This window comes from Poecilia reticulata, linkage group LG14 (genome assembly GCF_000633615.1).
Source record: "Poecilia reticulata strain Guanapo linkage group LG14, Guppy_female_1.0+MT, whole genome shotgun sequence".
NCBI classification, from domain to species: Eukaryota; Metazoa; Chordata; class Actinopteri; order Cyprinodontiformes; family Poeciliidae; genus Poecilia; species Poecilia reticulata.
Window position 1 is genome coordinate 17,597,234 of NC_024344.1, and position 14,691 is coordinate 17,611,924.

Consider the following 14,691-nt stretch of genomic DNA (forward strand, 5'->3'; position numbering starts at 1 on the left):
TACACTTAAAGTTATGAGTGTGATCTTTATTTTCAGTCGGACAACTTTGAATTTCATGACATTTACAGTAGGTACTAAATTAAAAGAATACTGAAAGCATCACATTTTACTCGACACAGAATTGAAACAGTTTCAGTTCTAAAAGGAGGATTTATAGTTTTTCAGAAATTTTCAGCATGAATTTCCTTATTCCTCTTTTTACCTGTGCAGAATTTCCTCTATTCAAATCAGTTGATAAGTTGTACTGATTTGGTTTTTGCTTGACATGTAGGACATTTTGTTGCTGTTTTACGTTTTTAAATAAACATGACTCCACTCTTCCACTTCAAAAAAAAATGTCCTGAGAATAATTATTGTTACATTTTCCAACAATTTACTGAACATGGAAAAAAACAACTGTCTTTACAGTTTTTGCTCTGTACTTTCTCAATGTTTTTTTTTTAATCCACTTCCAGGTTACAAAAAGAAACAGTGTTTTAATCCCAGCTAACAGAAAAATAACTTTGTCTTGCACCATTAAGATCTCCTTTGTCACAGAAAGATGTGCAGCACATGTACTCACAGATATATTCTCAACACACCTACAAGAGGAATTCCTGAATCCAGCTTTGTCCACGAACCCTGTCAGGAAAAAAGAAGTGTATATTCCCAAAAATAGAAAAATGACCAGACATATAAAGCAGAGACCCGTGGACTGTGTGGTTGTGTTTTCTGCAGCAGACTGTAAGCTTTGAGCTTCTTTGTTGGTGGATTTGCTCGGCTCATGACTCAGTGTTGCTCATCGTGTAGGAGATGATTCGCCCGCCATTTCTGAAAACTCTTCTTCTCTCTGTGTTCTTACCTCTGTGCTTTAACACGCCGAGTGAATGTATATATTCAGAGCTTTCTAAAACTTTCCATTTAGTCACACTGATATTTGGGTTTTCTTCAGATCCAAATTCTTTATTTTAAGTTATGTGTGTATGTGTTGGGAATTTGCTCAAATTGGGGGGATGGGGAATTTGAAGGCTAGTTTTTTCCCTCCAAAAAAAACAAACTTTTTTTTTTTTTTTTTGTGCCATGAGGTTCTTAACATAAAATACACCAGAGTCCAATCCAAAGAGATCTGTTTCATGTTCCTCTCTACAAGTCGGATGTGAACTACCTGTAATAAAGTTAATCATTAAGGGAACTCCTCGTCGTAAACACAATCATTTAACACAAAGTGTTTCTTTTCTCACCGTAAGATAGAGGTGTGTACACGTACGAGTGTGTCTGTGTGTGGGATGGGGAGGAACGGAAATGACTTGCCTCCTCGAGAGAAAGTTATCAGCCATAAACCCAACCGTATGTGACATGACTGCCCACGCAAAGAGCTGCCCTAAAATCTTTGATGTGCCTCGGAGCTTTGATGGTGGCTGCCCCATGCGAACAAAAAAAAAAAAAGAAAAAAAAAGAGATGCATACGTGGAAAAGGAGGAATGCGTTGATCTGAAACCCTGGGGGGGGGAGAAGTGTTGCATCCATAAAAGAAAATTAGTGGAGGTCTTTAGTGTGTATTTGTTTAGAGATTAATCACTAACTTTAACTCAGGGATGGGCCACTGATTCGCTATTCTAGGCCATTCTCTGTAGTCTCTCACATCATTTTTTTTTCTTTTTCCTTAAGCGTGTGTAAGAGGGTAAGGAAAGGGGTGGAGGGGTTGAGGGAGGGGGCCAAAGTAGAATGCTTGTAGTCGATGACTGCATTTTGTAAAGGGTTTCCTAATATGGGCTGTCTTACAGCAGCGGCCCTCCCCCAGTGGGCCGGTCCCCGCGGGTCTCAGCCAGTGGCGTCGCGGCTCGGGTACGACTCACTTCCTCATTAATTGGCTGAAACCAGTTCTTACAGGAACCGCCTATGATAAATGTGAGAGTTCTGAGAAGTCATTCATTTCTCCTCGCTGCAGCGGCAGAGGAGGCACTGCAGGGGAGGTGAACGAGTTCACCGATGTGAGCGAGTGAGAGAGAGCGTAGAGCGGGAGAGGAAGCCGAGAGAGAGAGTGTGTGTGTGTAGAGGCGAGCTGAGCAGGAAAATGTGACTGACTACTGGTGCCGCAGCTGCCGCATGAGGACCATGAGGCCAACTTTTATTTTTAACCCCCTTTTTTTTGTCAGGTTTCTGGTTTGTTTTTGAGTGCCTGCTGAAGTTTTGTTCTTTTTTTTTTTTTTCGTAAATCTGAGTGAGTGTTTTATGGTGTGTGTGTGCGTGTGTGTGTGTGTGTGTGGGGATGATGAGCGGTGACGGGGGTTGCACTCGTTGCTCTCTCCCCCATCTTTCTCTCTCCTCGGAGAGAGGAAGCGGGGCCGGCTCTGTACAGTACCGGAGACAGGACGGCATGCCTCCCTTTGTTGCTGCCCTTGGGCTGGTGAGTAACAATGATGTGACGTGATTTGTGCAACCCCCCCCACCCACCCGCCGCCTCCCCTCCATCACCCCACCACCACTATCCTCCCCTTCTCTGTCTCTTTGCCCCCCACCCCGCCACCTCTTCCCTCTCTTTCTGTTTCTCCTCTTCCTCCACCCAACCCTCTCATCCTCCTCTTGTCGGTGGAAACAGCGCTGTTCCTCTGCTGGGTGCGGCACTGCAGAAGCCCTTCAGGGAGTACTTGGAGGCCCAGAAGGCCAAGCTGCACCATGTCACCGGAGAGGGGACCCCAGCTGTAAGTATAGGGGCCTCGGGCCCCCACGCCAATCTCACTTTCTACTCATCCACACGTGCGTTCGGAGAAAAGAAAGCTCAACCCCTTTGCTTTTTGTATTTACATAACTGCCCTATTTTCAGCCTTGAACACACTTTGTATTATTTTGTTAGTTATTAGATGTGTCATAATTTAAAAAAATAATAAATAGAAAACAGACCCAGGGAGGTAACTTCTTTAGATTTTGTTGCTTTCCGTTGAACCTGTTAGCGATAGAGTAAATTACAGAGACGTGTTCGGGTCCCAGAATGACAGAGTGAATATCGCGCCGCCTCGGGCGGGCGGGTGGGGGAGAGACGGAAGGAGGAGAGGGGCGGTGGTGGCGGTGGGGGGGTCGGGGGTAGCGTGGGGTCCCGCTTCACCCGAACTGTACTACTGTAGCATGGGGTGTGCTGACTCATGCTCCGTCTTACCAATAGGGAAGAGTGTGTGCAAGTGTAGTCACTCCCCTATGTGTCACACACACTTGCACTCGGTGCCCCGCCTGAACCCAGCATTAACTGTAGACCAAGCCGCCCCCCCCACAACACCCCCACCCTTGTGACAATCCATCAAACTCTCCCCCCCCTCCACCTTGTCTAGAACAAAAAGAGCCAGTTGTAGCTGAAGCCTATTTCTTTTTTTAAAGCCGTTTTCCCTCTTTTCGGTCCTTCCCCCCCTCCCCCTCTCGCTTGTACACTTAGTGATTCATTGAGAACGATTTTTTTTTCTTCTTCTTTTTTTTTTTTTTTTTTAAGTGCGTACAAGGAAGGAGAAGGAATAAAGAGGGTAGACTTTGAGTTGCACAAGGACAGATTAAGGCATTTTCTAGAACAATGTTCCTTTTTTCTTGTAACCCGAGCCTCCAGCAGTTACGGGGGAGAGGAGCGAGGCAATTTAACTCGGTGGAGGCAGGCTGCAGGCTGGGGTCACCGGGGGCGTTACAGGAGGGAGGACGGCGGGGGCTGCCGCGTGTTTTATTACCCCTGATCTCTATCTGTCCTGCACATGGAGCTGGATCCCCACCTAGCCTACAGCATCAGGAGCGGAGGGGAAGAGCGGAGTGGAGGGGGGGTGCTTCTGCTGCGTGTGGTGGTGTTGGTGGGAGGAAGAAGGGGGTGGCCCTCCTTTTTACTGACCGAGCTCTTCTCCTCTCTCTCTCTCTTTCTCTGTGGCTCCTGGCAGGAGGAGAACTGGCTCTCGTGGCTCTTCGAGAAGGTTGTGGTCATCATGGTATGCTTCTTTGTCTGCTCCATTGTCAACTCCATGGCGCAGAGCTACGCCAAGCGCAAGCGGCACGACAAGTCCTCGGACAGCAAGACGGAGTGAGGACCAGTCAGGGGCAAACGGGGGGGAAAGATTGCGTCGGACCACCAACCTCCAAACCCTCCTTCCTTCATATCTACTCTCCCTTTTGGCTAATACCCGGTCATTATCCCAGGCAACAATCAAAAAAAAAAAAAAAAAGTCCGACCCATCTGGTTTCTCTCTTGCATCTGTAACAACATGTTTATCTTGAACTTGGACTTCCATTCGCTAGTTTATGAAGGCTTTGCAATTTGGTAGCTATTTTGTGATTTATGTGTCTTTTCCCCTCAAAGGTAGGTGCTTGCTTGGGATTTGCGTGACTCTATGTAGGCATCCATGCTTTTAACTATTCCTAAGTCTCGCCCAAGTTTATCACAACAGTAGAATTGTTTTAAATACCAACTGTGTTTGCTGTCTAGTTGTTAGAATACTCTTTCAGCTTTGTAAGTTGCTCTGCTCTGGCTGATTAGATCAGAAACTAGTGAATGAGGTTTTCTTTGGAACTGCATCATTTCCACTTCTTGTCTAGCAGCTGTGGGGATGTCAGTGAATATTTTAGGATACACATGGTGAGATAGGTGACTTCTTCTTTTGTGTGGGCTGTAGTACTTCTAGATAAGTAATGATAAATCAGTCTTGAATCACCCCCTGCTGGTCCCTTTGTCTGCGTTCATTGTTCTGCTTCCAGGAAGAGAGCGCATGAGTCAGCCCGGGGGGCTACTTTACCAGATGCAGCCGTGTGTGTATATATATATTCAATCAGATCTACAACTGAGCGCGCGTGTCTGTGCGTCACACGCAGATAGCGGTTCGCGTTAGCGCGAGCCGCCTCGTCTTTTTGTGGATTAAAGCCGCTCGTGAGCGCATGCAGGCTACTACCTGACGTGCTAGCTCAGAGCCGTTAAGAGAAATCTTCCTTCTTTTTGTCTCCTCTTGTCCTTTGGAGCTTTTTGTTCGAAAAGGAGGACACCGGGCTTTTCTTTCTTTGTCGGATAACGTCAGCTGGCTCGACAATTACCCCACTGCCTTTTTCCTGTTTTTTTTTTTTTTTTTTTCTCTCTCTCTTATTATTTTAATCGCCAATGAAATGTGCCGTTTTCCCTCTCCCTCTCTCTCCGTGCTACACTGGACTGAGAGCAGCGGGGACGCTAGCGCAGGCACAAGCAGCGGGAGGGAGGGAGGGAGGAGAAGAGAGAGAAAAAAAGCCCTCCAGCTCACAGTGAAAAGCGTCTGTGCCGTTACCTCAGCTGAACCCTCGAATGAACTCGTTGCACTCCCCTCAGTCACGGAGCCAGGAGACGAATCACTTGAGTAGATTCAAAACAGAGGGGTACTGTTGGGTGAGCTGAACCCTGTGCTCCGCACCGGCTCTAGTCGAGAACATTCACATGTCCTCCTTTTTCTTTTTTCTTTTTTTTTCTTTCTCTTTCCTCCCATCACGGTAAGTCGGATTAGAATTCTCTCTCTCTCTCTCTCTCTCTCTCTCTCTCTCTCTCTCTCTCTCTCTTTAAAATTCATTGTTCTGTGTGTGTGTCCATGCATACGTCTTCAGGCATGTCCGTCACTCTCTCGGCCTGTCAGATAGCTTATCAGACTGGTGTTGGCTGTTAAGATTGCAAGGCGACAACAGTCTGTAGGCTGTCTGACATTTCGGGCTCTTTCATCTGACCAGCATCCTGTTGTGTCCTCCTCCCTCCTCGTCCTCGTTGGTATTATCATTGTTTCAGTTAGCATCAGTTCCCATTCAGAGGTGTGTGCCCCGCGATGTCACTTCCCCTTTCTCCCAACCGCTTGCGAAACGTCGGAGATGTGACTCTATTGTTTATTTCCTCCACGCTGACGTCCTTGAGGGTTTTTATGTGGCTTTATGTGAGGAACTGTGTTTGAGAATGCAGATGCTTGTGTGTCTGTGTGCGTACGTGTGTGTGAGCTGACTGGCTTTTTTAAAAAAATTTCCAGAGAATCCAGACAGTACACACCTCATTGCAAAACATCACATTGTGACACTCAGCCTTAGGTATAGTACACGCAGTGCTCAACCGGCCTCCTCCTTCCCCTTTTTTTTTTTAACACTTCCCTCTTCTGTTGCAATGAAAACTTTCTTCTGTTGCTCAATACTCATTTTTGTACGAGGTAGCACTTTATTGGAACGACCCTGTTGATTTATTTTATTGTATTTATTTATTTTTCCCACAAGTAAGTAAACATACAAATCTGAAATTAGTCTGACCCCCCACCCCCCCTCCTCCTTCGCCCCCCATTTTTGAGCAAACAAATTGAACTTTCTTTAGGTTGTAAAAGTAAAATCACTGAGTTAAGCTGGAATGCCTTGCTGTCATAAGGAATGTTTTGCTTGGCCTGTTTCAGGATGTCCTGTTCCAAGAGGGAGCCCCTTTTGGCACAACTAACCTGAATGTGTTTGTATAGAAACTCAGTTCATATGTTCCAGGGTGAGTTCCTGTTTATGATGAATGTCTGTAAAAAATAATAATAATAATAATTTAAACTTGTGTGTATTGTGTTTTGCTGTCGTTTTTATCTTTAATAAAGCTGAAATTAAAAAAGAAAGAAAAGAAGAGTGGTGTTGTGTTTCTTATGTGATGAGTCTTGACAACACTGCTGGGTCCACGCTGACCCTGGAGCCTCTGAAGAATCTCGCATGTCAGCCAAGAAAGAGGGATAGGGAGGATAGTGAGTCCCTCACAACTCCAGTTTCCACATCTAGTGTTTCACGTCCAAACGGTTATCACGTTACCAATTTGCGCCTGCCGCGCTGACATCATCTCCATTTCAGAATCCAAGCCAGAGCTTCGCTGTTAGTTCTGAATTATGGCAGCACTGCATTTATTTCATACTTTAAAAAAAAGGAAGTCTGTGACATTTTACACTATTTTCTGTTATGTAGCAAAAAAAAAAATCAGATTTATTCAAATATTTTTTAAATATTCCTTATTGTCTGACAGTGGGGTAAATTTAGGAAATTAATCGAAACCTCTTACACAAAATACTATTTTAAAAATAATGACAAAAACTTGGATAAAATCTGTACACATTTCTAAACACAATTAGAGAAGTTGTACGTGTAAAACTGGAAGCCTCTTCTCGGGTATTTCCATTTGCATGAGGGAAACTTCCTTATCTTGATGGTGCATGCTGCGGCTACGCCTGACTTCAGACCAGACTTGTTCAGGTACCGCGCAGCATCATCCGGTATCCTGCGGTCCAATGTGTGGAACCTGTTCTGGGGTCGATCTGCGCCGCTCCCAGATCGGCCACACCCAGAGCACCGGCAAGATGGACCCGTTCCCATCCTCGCCCTGCCTCTGGGGGCCCAGCTTGGAGCTCCCCTTTCCCTCCCTCCAGCGTTCAGATTGTACCTGTTCAAACAGGCGGCTGGACTGAGACTCTAATAATGTAATAATGACCCCACCTCCAGAATCACTGTCTCCCACCTCCTCCTCCTCCCTGTCGGCAGGCTAACCACCGGGGGATGCTGAAATATCACTGACTTCATCCACCGCCCACCCACGAGCCCACTCTGCATTTGGTTATCCACTTAGTTCCTTTCACACTCTGTCTCATTAAATTATGCTGACCGGGTGGATTTCCGTCGTCTTTTTTTTTTTTTTTTTTATAAAAAAAAAATCACATTAAAGCTTCTTTGTTTTTGTGAGTAGCAGTGAGATGCTTTCCCACTGAACAGATCCAGTTCATGGAGATAAAAAATAAATAAAAAATTCAGATGTAGAAATCAAAAAAGTTTTAGTTTTCATTTCAAAGTAAACTGTTAAAATTTGGTAATCTGATCTGGTTATGGTCTAATGTTCTGCTGAGATGTGTGGAAGGCTTTTAGCTTTTGGAGTATCAATTTTGTAAGTGTATACACTTTATTTCTTTATCCATATATTCCAACCAGCACAGCCTGATTTTTTAGGACTGTCAATCAGAGTAAAGAGTTAAAAGAGCAGCAAGAGAAGGAGAAAGTTCATATTATCACATCAGTCACGATGGGCGAGGATTAGCAACATCTCTCTGCCTGACTTTCTATGCAGATAAACACATTTAAAGAGGAGCAGCAGAGGCAAACCAGGTGGATTAGCAGTGCTTGCCAACAACAGATGGTTTCATCCAGGACACTTTGGAATATCGTCTCTGTGGCCCAGAAATTGAGTTTCTAACACTCGTTGAGTCAGAGGCTTCCTTAGATTTGATGTAACATTGGCTGCTACTGGAAATTCTTTGAGCCCACAGCATCACAACTTTTTTCAAGATACTTAGATGTTAAGAGTTATGGTAAGACCATATGCCGGTCCCCTTTGGGATAAATAAAGAATGTTAACATTAATTAACAGAAATTAGTACTGACAACACCGTTTGAAAAGAGGAATAATCACTCAGAAATGCTCAAAAGCTACAAGACGAACGTAACACTGGAAACAAAACATAAAACTTACAAAGTATTGTTTTTCTATTGTTTTAAGGGCAAATATCGTCCAAACTTGAAATAAGACAAAACTAACTCACATATCCTGTATCCTGCTAACTTTTCTTAGCAGGGTACAGGAGCTTGTCAGTACTTCCCTAATAATCATAATAATAATAAAGTATCAGTTCCAGATTTTTCACTCATAAAAAGTGAAAACCTATCAGTGAAAAAAATCTGCCAGTGAAACTAGTACTTTTTTACATTACGGAATTGTGATGAATGAATTTATTGTTTGTCACACATGTACAATGAGATTAAAGATTTAGTTAATTTGTTATTTATGTAAAACATTCTCCTGTATCTTACTGAAAAGTTATCGAAAGTTTAATTTCTCGTGTAAGTGTGTCACATAAAACTATTTGCACTAAAAACTAGACAAAAACTACGTGGTAAAATGTTGCATTTTCGCAGTGAAGACAAACCTTTGGACATTTTGTCACGTTCCAGTCACATAACTCCGTGTGTCTTTGTTTGAATTTGATGCGATGGACCAACACAAAACATGACACAATTGTAAAGTGGAGAAGAAGAAAATGTATTGAAAAGTGTTAGCTTAAAAAAAAACAACCGGTGGAATCTTGGGAGGCTAATGATTGAGCCAGGAGCGCAGAAACCTTCAGCCGTAGAATGATGCAACGGTTTAGACCACATGCGTCAAACTCAAGGCCCGGGGGCCAAATCTGGCCCGCCGTAGCTTTTTATGTGGCCCTCCAGACTCCAGATTACATCAATAAGTACCTCCAGTTTTTCACAAATACACAAAATTCACACAAAATCAACAGATCCCCACATTTTTTTTATGATTTTACTGACATTTTTTCTCAAAACTGGCCAAAAACATTAATTTAACCTCACTTGATGTCAAGTTATATATGTGACTGATACAGCAATTAACAAGAAGTCACATTTAACATCATATATTAGCGCAAATATCGTAAAAATTCCTGACAAATATTCCTATATTATCACTACAAAATCTACGATTTTGATTGCAAAAAAAAACACAAAAACAATCACCAAGTACTGGTTGGACTAATTAATGTGAATTATCAATATAATTTCACTTTAAGAAACACTTATTGGAKGAAACATCTATTTATTAATATTTTAACAATTTAATGGTTTTTATCAATATATTCTTGAACAACCGGCCCTTTGAGAACATTCAGATTTTCGATACGGCCCAAAATGAAAATGAGTTCGACGCCGCTGGTTTAGACCGAGACACGTCCAGGCGTTAGATCGAGGCCCCGGTCGGTCCAAACCCGAACGAAAGCTGGTGTCACCAGATGTTCTCCATCCACCCGACTGAGATCGAGATATTTACTGAAGAAGAATGAGCGAACATTTTCATCTCCAGGTATGCAAAGCTGGTGGAGAGACACCAACGACTTGCAGCTGTAATAGCATTAAGAGGCATTTAGTCAGGGTAGCTGAAAACCAACGCACGCCGCCGACTGTTTTGATTTTTATTTGTAGAAAAACCAAAAATGAAACTTTTTTTTTTTTTTTTGTCTCGCTTCGTAATTATCCATAATTTATATGTTGGTACTGAATACAAACACAACGCAAATACTCCCCCCTCTCCCTTACTTAAACAAAATGTGACCCAATTTTTAAACAGCACGAGTCTGAAATGCACTGTATTTGTATCAGAGGAACATTTCACGCGTTTGTGTTTAAATGGGGCATCGGGTTTATTAAAAAAAAATAAAAAATCAGTAAAAAAAAACACCCATCTTAAACCATGAGGCGTCTCATCGCTGGGATTAAGAAGTGCCTGACTTATCTGTTCCCCTGTGTTAAACACATGCCTGTAAGCACTCGTTCATCATAACTGTGGTTAGCGCGGAGACCAGGCTCCAAAGGCCTTTGCTTCCTTTCTTGTGGCTTTGGCATGGCAAGATCAAACAGGCTTATCAGCGGCTTCATACCCATCGTGATTCACTTCATCTGGGAGAGGAGAGCTTCTTTTAATCAGATCACAAGGCCTCCTCACAGTGATAGATTTGACTACTGAACATACCAGCAGCCACTTTGACCCCCCCTGTTGAAGATTTACAATTAATCTAAACGCAGCCATTCAAAGCATATCTGCGATATGACGATCCGTGTGTTGGATCTAGTTGGACACATGAAAACACATCCGTCCGTGTGTTGAGCAGAAATAACCCATGATGTGTGGGTATTTTAACAGCATAGTTTGGCAGAACCCTCTGCTCTTCCTGTCCACACGAAACCAGTATGGCAGACGATTTAATGCCTGGTGCCAAGAGGCGCTGCTGGGGTATTTTATGCAGGTCTTTCAAAACTTGAGAACAACTGCAGTTGCAGCTGACGGAAAAAAAAAAAAGAAAAAGAAAACCATGGAACCACAGGGCAGATTTAAAGAAACATGACAGTAATAATTACTTCGAGATAAAAATACGCAAAATGACTGTTTTTTTCTTTGATGGGAAATAAATGAGGCGACGATAAACCATTTCAACCTTTTTTCTCTTTGTTTCCCCCCCTTTCTACTTATAGCAGGGAGGTTATCCCATACAACTCAGTCGACAAATTAATCAATCTGTCAGAGAAAAGGAAGAATTAAAAAAGATGTATTGGCCTGCAGGTTGCACGCCCTGAAGCTAACACTTAGTTTGAAGCACCTTTTGGTTCAGTTTAGCTGGAGTCAGCATCCCACTAATATACACCTCATCTGTCCAGCAAACATTCCTCATCAGATCCTCATGACTTCTCTTGTCCACAACCCCGACTTCATGTGAAACCACAGATTTTCTGTTAAACTTAGTTTTTTGATTAAACCGTCACTGATTTATTTGTACTGTGAGCTCCTTCTGACCCTTTGAATCTTCTCTACAAACCATGGCTAGAACCAAAATGTGGGTTTGAGTTTAATCAGCTTTACTACAACCGATTTTGAATTCAAGAAGGCTGAATGCTGGAACCGAGTCAGAAAGTATTTGTTTTACTTACTCTCACTTATCGAAGTTTTTTTTTTTTTTTATTCTTTACATTTCCACTCATAACAGATTTCAACCAATCACGTTTATTTGTACAGCACATTTCAATAACAACGCCATATAAAGTGCTTTACACCAAGAAAACATAAAAAGATCACATCATACAGTCAACAACTGTGTAAACCAGTAACAGACATGCCATCGTTAAAATAAACATTAAATACGTTGATCAATGTTACATTTATTGAGGTTCGATAGCAACTCTAAACAGGCGCGCTTTAAGCCTTGATTTAAAGGAGCTCAGTGTTTCAGCTGTTTTGCAGTTTTGAGGAGCGTAGAAGCTGAACGCTGCTTCTTCGCGTTTGGTTCTGGTGATGCAGAGCAGAACCAGAACCAGAAGACCTGAGAGGTACGACAACCTTCTTTTTCTTTTTCTTTTTTTTTTACAAAGGTGTGTGCACTTACAGTACCCCCCTCAGGTTCTGTGCGGCATTAAAAACGATGGATAAAAGTCATTAAAAAGAAGCTTCTGAGCTCGTAAACCGACATGTCACAACAAGGCTGAGAGGAGTGGTGAAAAAATTTGCGTAAATCTTTGTCATTTACTTCTTTTCTTTCATTTTCTTTTTTTCTTTTTTCTTTTTACTGCCAGCTTATCTTTTATGTGTTGATGTCATTCGGGTGTGTCAAACACTCAGAGGGAACGTGACTGGTGCTCAGCAAGCTCGACAAGGTACAGCACGCCTGGGAGCAGGGTGGGTGTAAAATTGTAGGTATTTGCCTAGGAATAACACGGCTCTTGGACGTGAGAAGCTCTGAGTAAGCCCGTGGAATGCGTGCTATCTGACAGCAGCGATCCACCTCTGCAGCAGCTTCTCCTCAGGTTTTGCTTACGCACAGCTTTGCACACCATCTCGGGGTTCTGTGTCATGACATGATGCCATCTTCAAAATATTACTCAGGAATGCAGCACACCACCTTCCAAGTATACCGGCCATGGCAGTGTGTGTTCTTTCTCGGCTTTCCTACGCAAATTAGGCAACGCCGGAAGGAAGTGGAAAAACCGCCGGCAGCTGCATCGCGAACATGAGAAGCACCTTGATTTATGGCGGGTTTGGGAAACGTTATGTTAATTGTCAACGTTAAGGCAAGCGTCAGTCTGCAAAGAAGGGTCAAAAAGCAAAACAGGAAGTCTGATTTTAAGGGCACTGTTGTGTAAAATCAACTTTTTCGAGCTACACATCATGTTATAATGCCATTGCTTTGATTTTTTTATGCATGTTTGAGAAATCTTTTAATCGCCCGTGGCAACCGTTCAGCTGTGCAAAACGATTGTGGGGAACCAAGCGCCGCCTTTATGGACAAAGCTCCTCCTCAGCACAGCATTTTCCAAGCTTCCGCCTCACAGAGCACCGATTCCTGCTCAGCTCCTTCAAACTAGCCAGCTGCAATTAGCCAATGCCTGGTGGAACCTGCTGAGTTCGCGTGATGTCATCAGGATGTTGTGATGACTTCCTGAAGGCGGAGTTTCAGAAAGAGCAATAGTTTTTAAAGAGACAGTGGCCTTTATTTCAAATTCCAAGGTGTTAAGTTAGGAAGTTAAATATTGCATTTTTATAACAACTGAAGGTAACAAAGTTACTTGACTGTACTATAAAGTGGCACTGTGTGCCTGGAAAATGACATATTACTGCCCCTTAAAACTAAAATAGTTTTTTCTTTCTCATGACAATCCAGTTAGTAGCAATTTAAAAGTTTCGTACTAACTTTTTTTGGGCAGTTCTGAGTTGATAAGACCCTTCACCAAGTCATACCTCCATTTCATACCAAAGCATTTCAATTTTATTTCCTCCATTTCCTTCTATTTCACACTCTTAAGCAGTACTATTTTATGTCCATGTTACCTTAATTGTCTTTTCCGCTTTAAAAATATTATTCTATACCCTATTTTAATTGGTTGTGGGTTCCCATTCATGGTTTGGGCCATTTGACTCTGAAATAGGACCGATTATGATCCCTGATTGAACCAGAATAACTGTGACTGACCTCAAACAGGCAGATATTTAACAGAGTCATAAAGCTACATTTTCTTGCAGCAGCAGGATAGAACATTACTTAAAGGTGAGCACAACACGTCCCCTGCCTACCAAAGTAAAACTAAATGTGAAAAGATTAAACAACCGCCCTCTTTTTTGGAAGGGAAGAGCAGATGATTAAACTCAAACTTTGCACATCTAACCAGATTCTTCCATTTTAGCGCCTGGATGTCAACGTGGAGAAGACCTTTTTCTTTTCCGTTAGATGTGAAACTAAACTGGACATTTTCCTCTGAATAAGTTTAAATCTTGTTCACCAAATGAAAAACAAATTGTGATATGTCTTTGCTGCTTTTAACAAATATTTTGTTTCTGTGTTTTTAACATGATGTAAAAAAAAAAAAAGTATTTTTGTTATTTTGAACCTTACAGTAAAATGTAATAAATACAAATTCAAAAGTTAGTTTTTTATGGCTTTAGATCAACTCACCTTTGTTTGCTGCCGTTTCATCTCAGGCCAACACTTTCTCCTCATGTACCAATCCATTGCCAAAATGTTAAAACCCATTCTGAATTTATTAAAGTATATATTTTAGATTACTTCCACTAAGGAACCTGAAAGATTGGCCCACGATTAAACCAAAAATAAATCTGTGCAACTGGATGCTGGCAGGTGACACAAGTACATCTCAATAAATTAGAATATAATTGAAAAGGTCACATTAGGCTCCTGGATTCGGTCTATTCTGGGGTTCCTGTCCACCGGATAGTCAAGTCTCAGATTCAAAAGGAACAGTGTGCTTTTCCACCTAGCCGTGTGGCACGTTACCAGCTCTACATCTTCATCAGGGTCTTGGACAGTTTTGAAGAGGGGGACAGGTGCTCAAGTATAAAAAAGGGGCTCCTTATGTGGCAGTTGGAACAGCTAGCTGCTTTAGTAGGGTGAGATTTATTACAGGCCACATACTACACTCTAATATATATATACACATGTATTTCAAAAGGGCACTTTTTGTCTAGAGGAAAAAGAACAGGTGCTCTAGCACCACCTAGTGTTTTCTTTGTACACATTCACAGTCTTAGGGGGCGTTTACACGATAACGATCCAACAAAAACGGCACTTTTGTTCCGTTTTTGTTGGATCGTTTACACGATAACGTTCTAATTACGATCTGTGTTTACACAGTAACGGTGCA

The 14,691-nt window shown here is 42.4% G+C and overlaps 1 protein-coding gene across 3 annotated transcripts in view; it reads left to right on the forward strand.

Annotated features, from left to right (window-relative positions):
• LOC103476097 (vacuole membrane protein 1) overlaps positions 1–6,492 on the forward strand; it is a 77,339-nt gene extending 70,847 nt beyond the window's left edge. For 2 of the 3 annotated variants that reach the window (XM_017308616.1, XM_017308615.1), the window contains exons 11-12: positions 2,579–2,681; positions 3,885–6,492. In XM_017308616.1, coding sequence (XP_017164105.1) covers positions 2,579–2,681; positions 3,885–4,028 — 247 coding nt within the window. In that variant the 3' untranslated portion in view covers positions 4,029–6,492. The remainder of the gene's footprint in view (positions 1–2,578; positions 2,682–3,884) is intronic. The other variant, XM_008428187.2, reaches the window with a different exon arrangement.
• Positions 6,493–14,691: the final 8,199 nt, after the last annotated feature.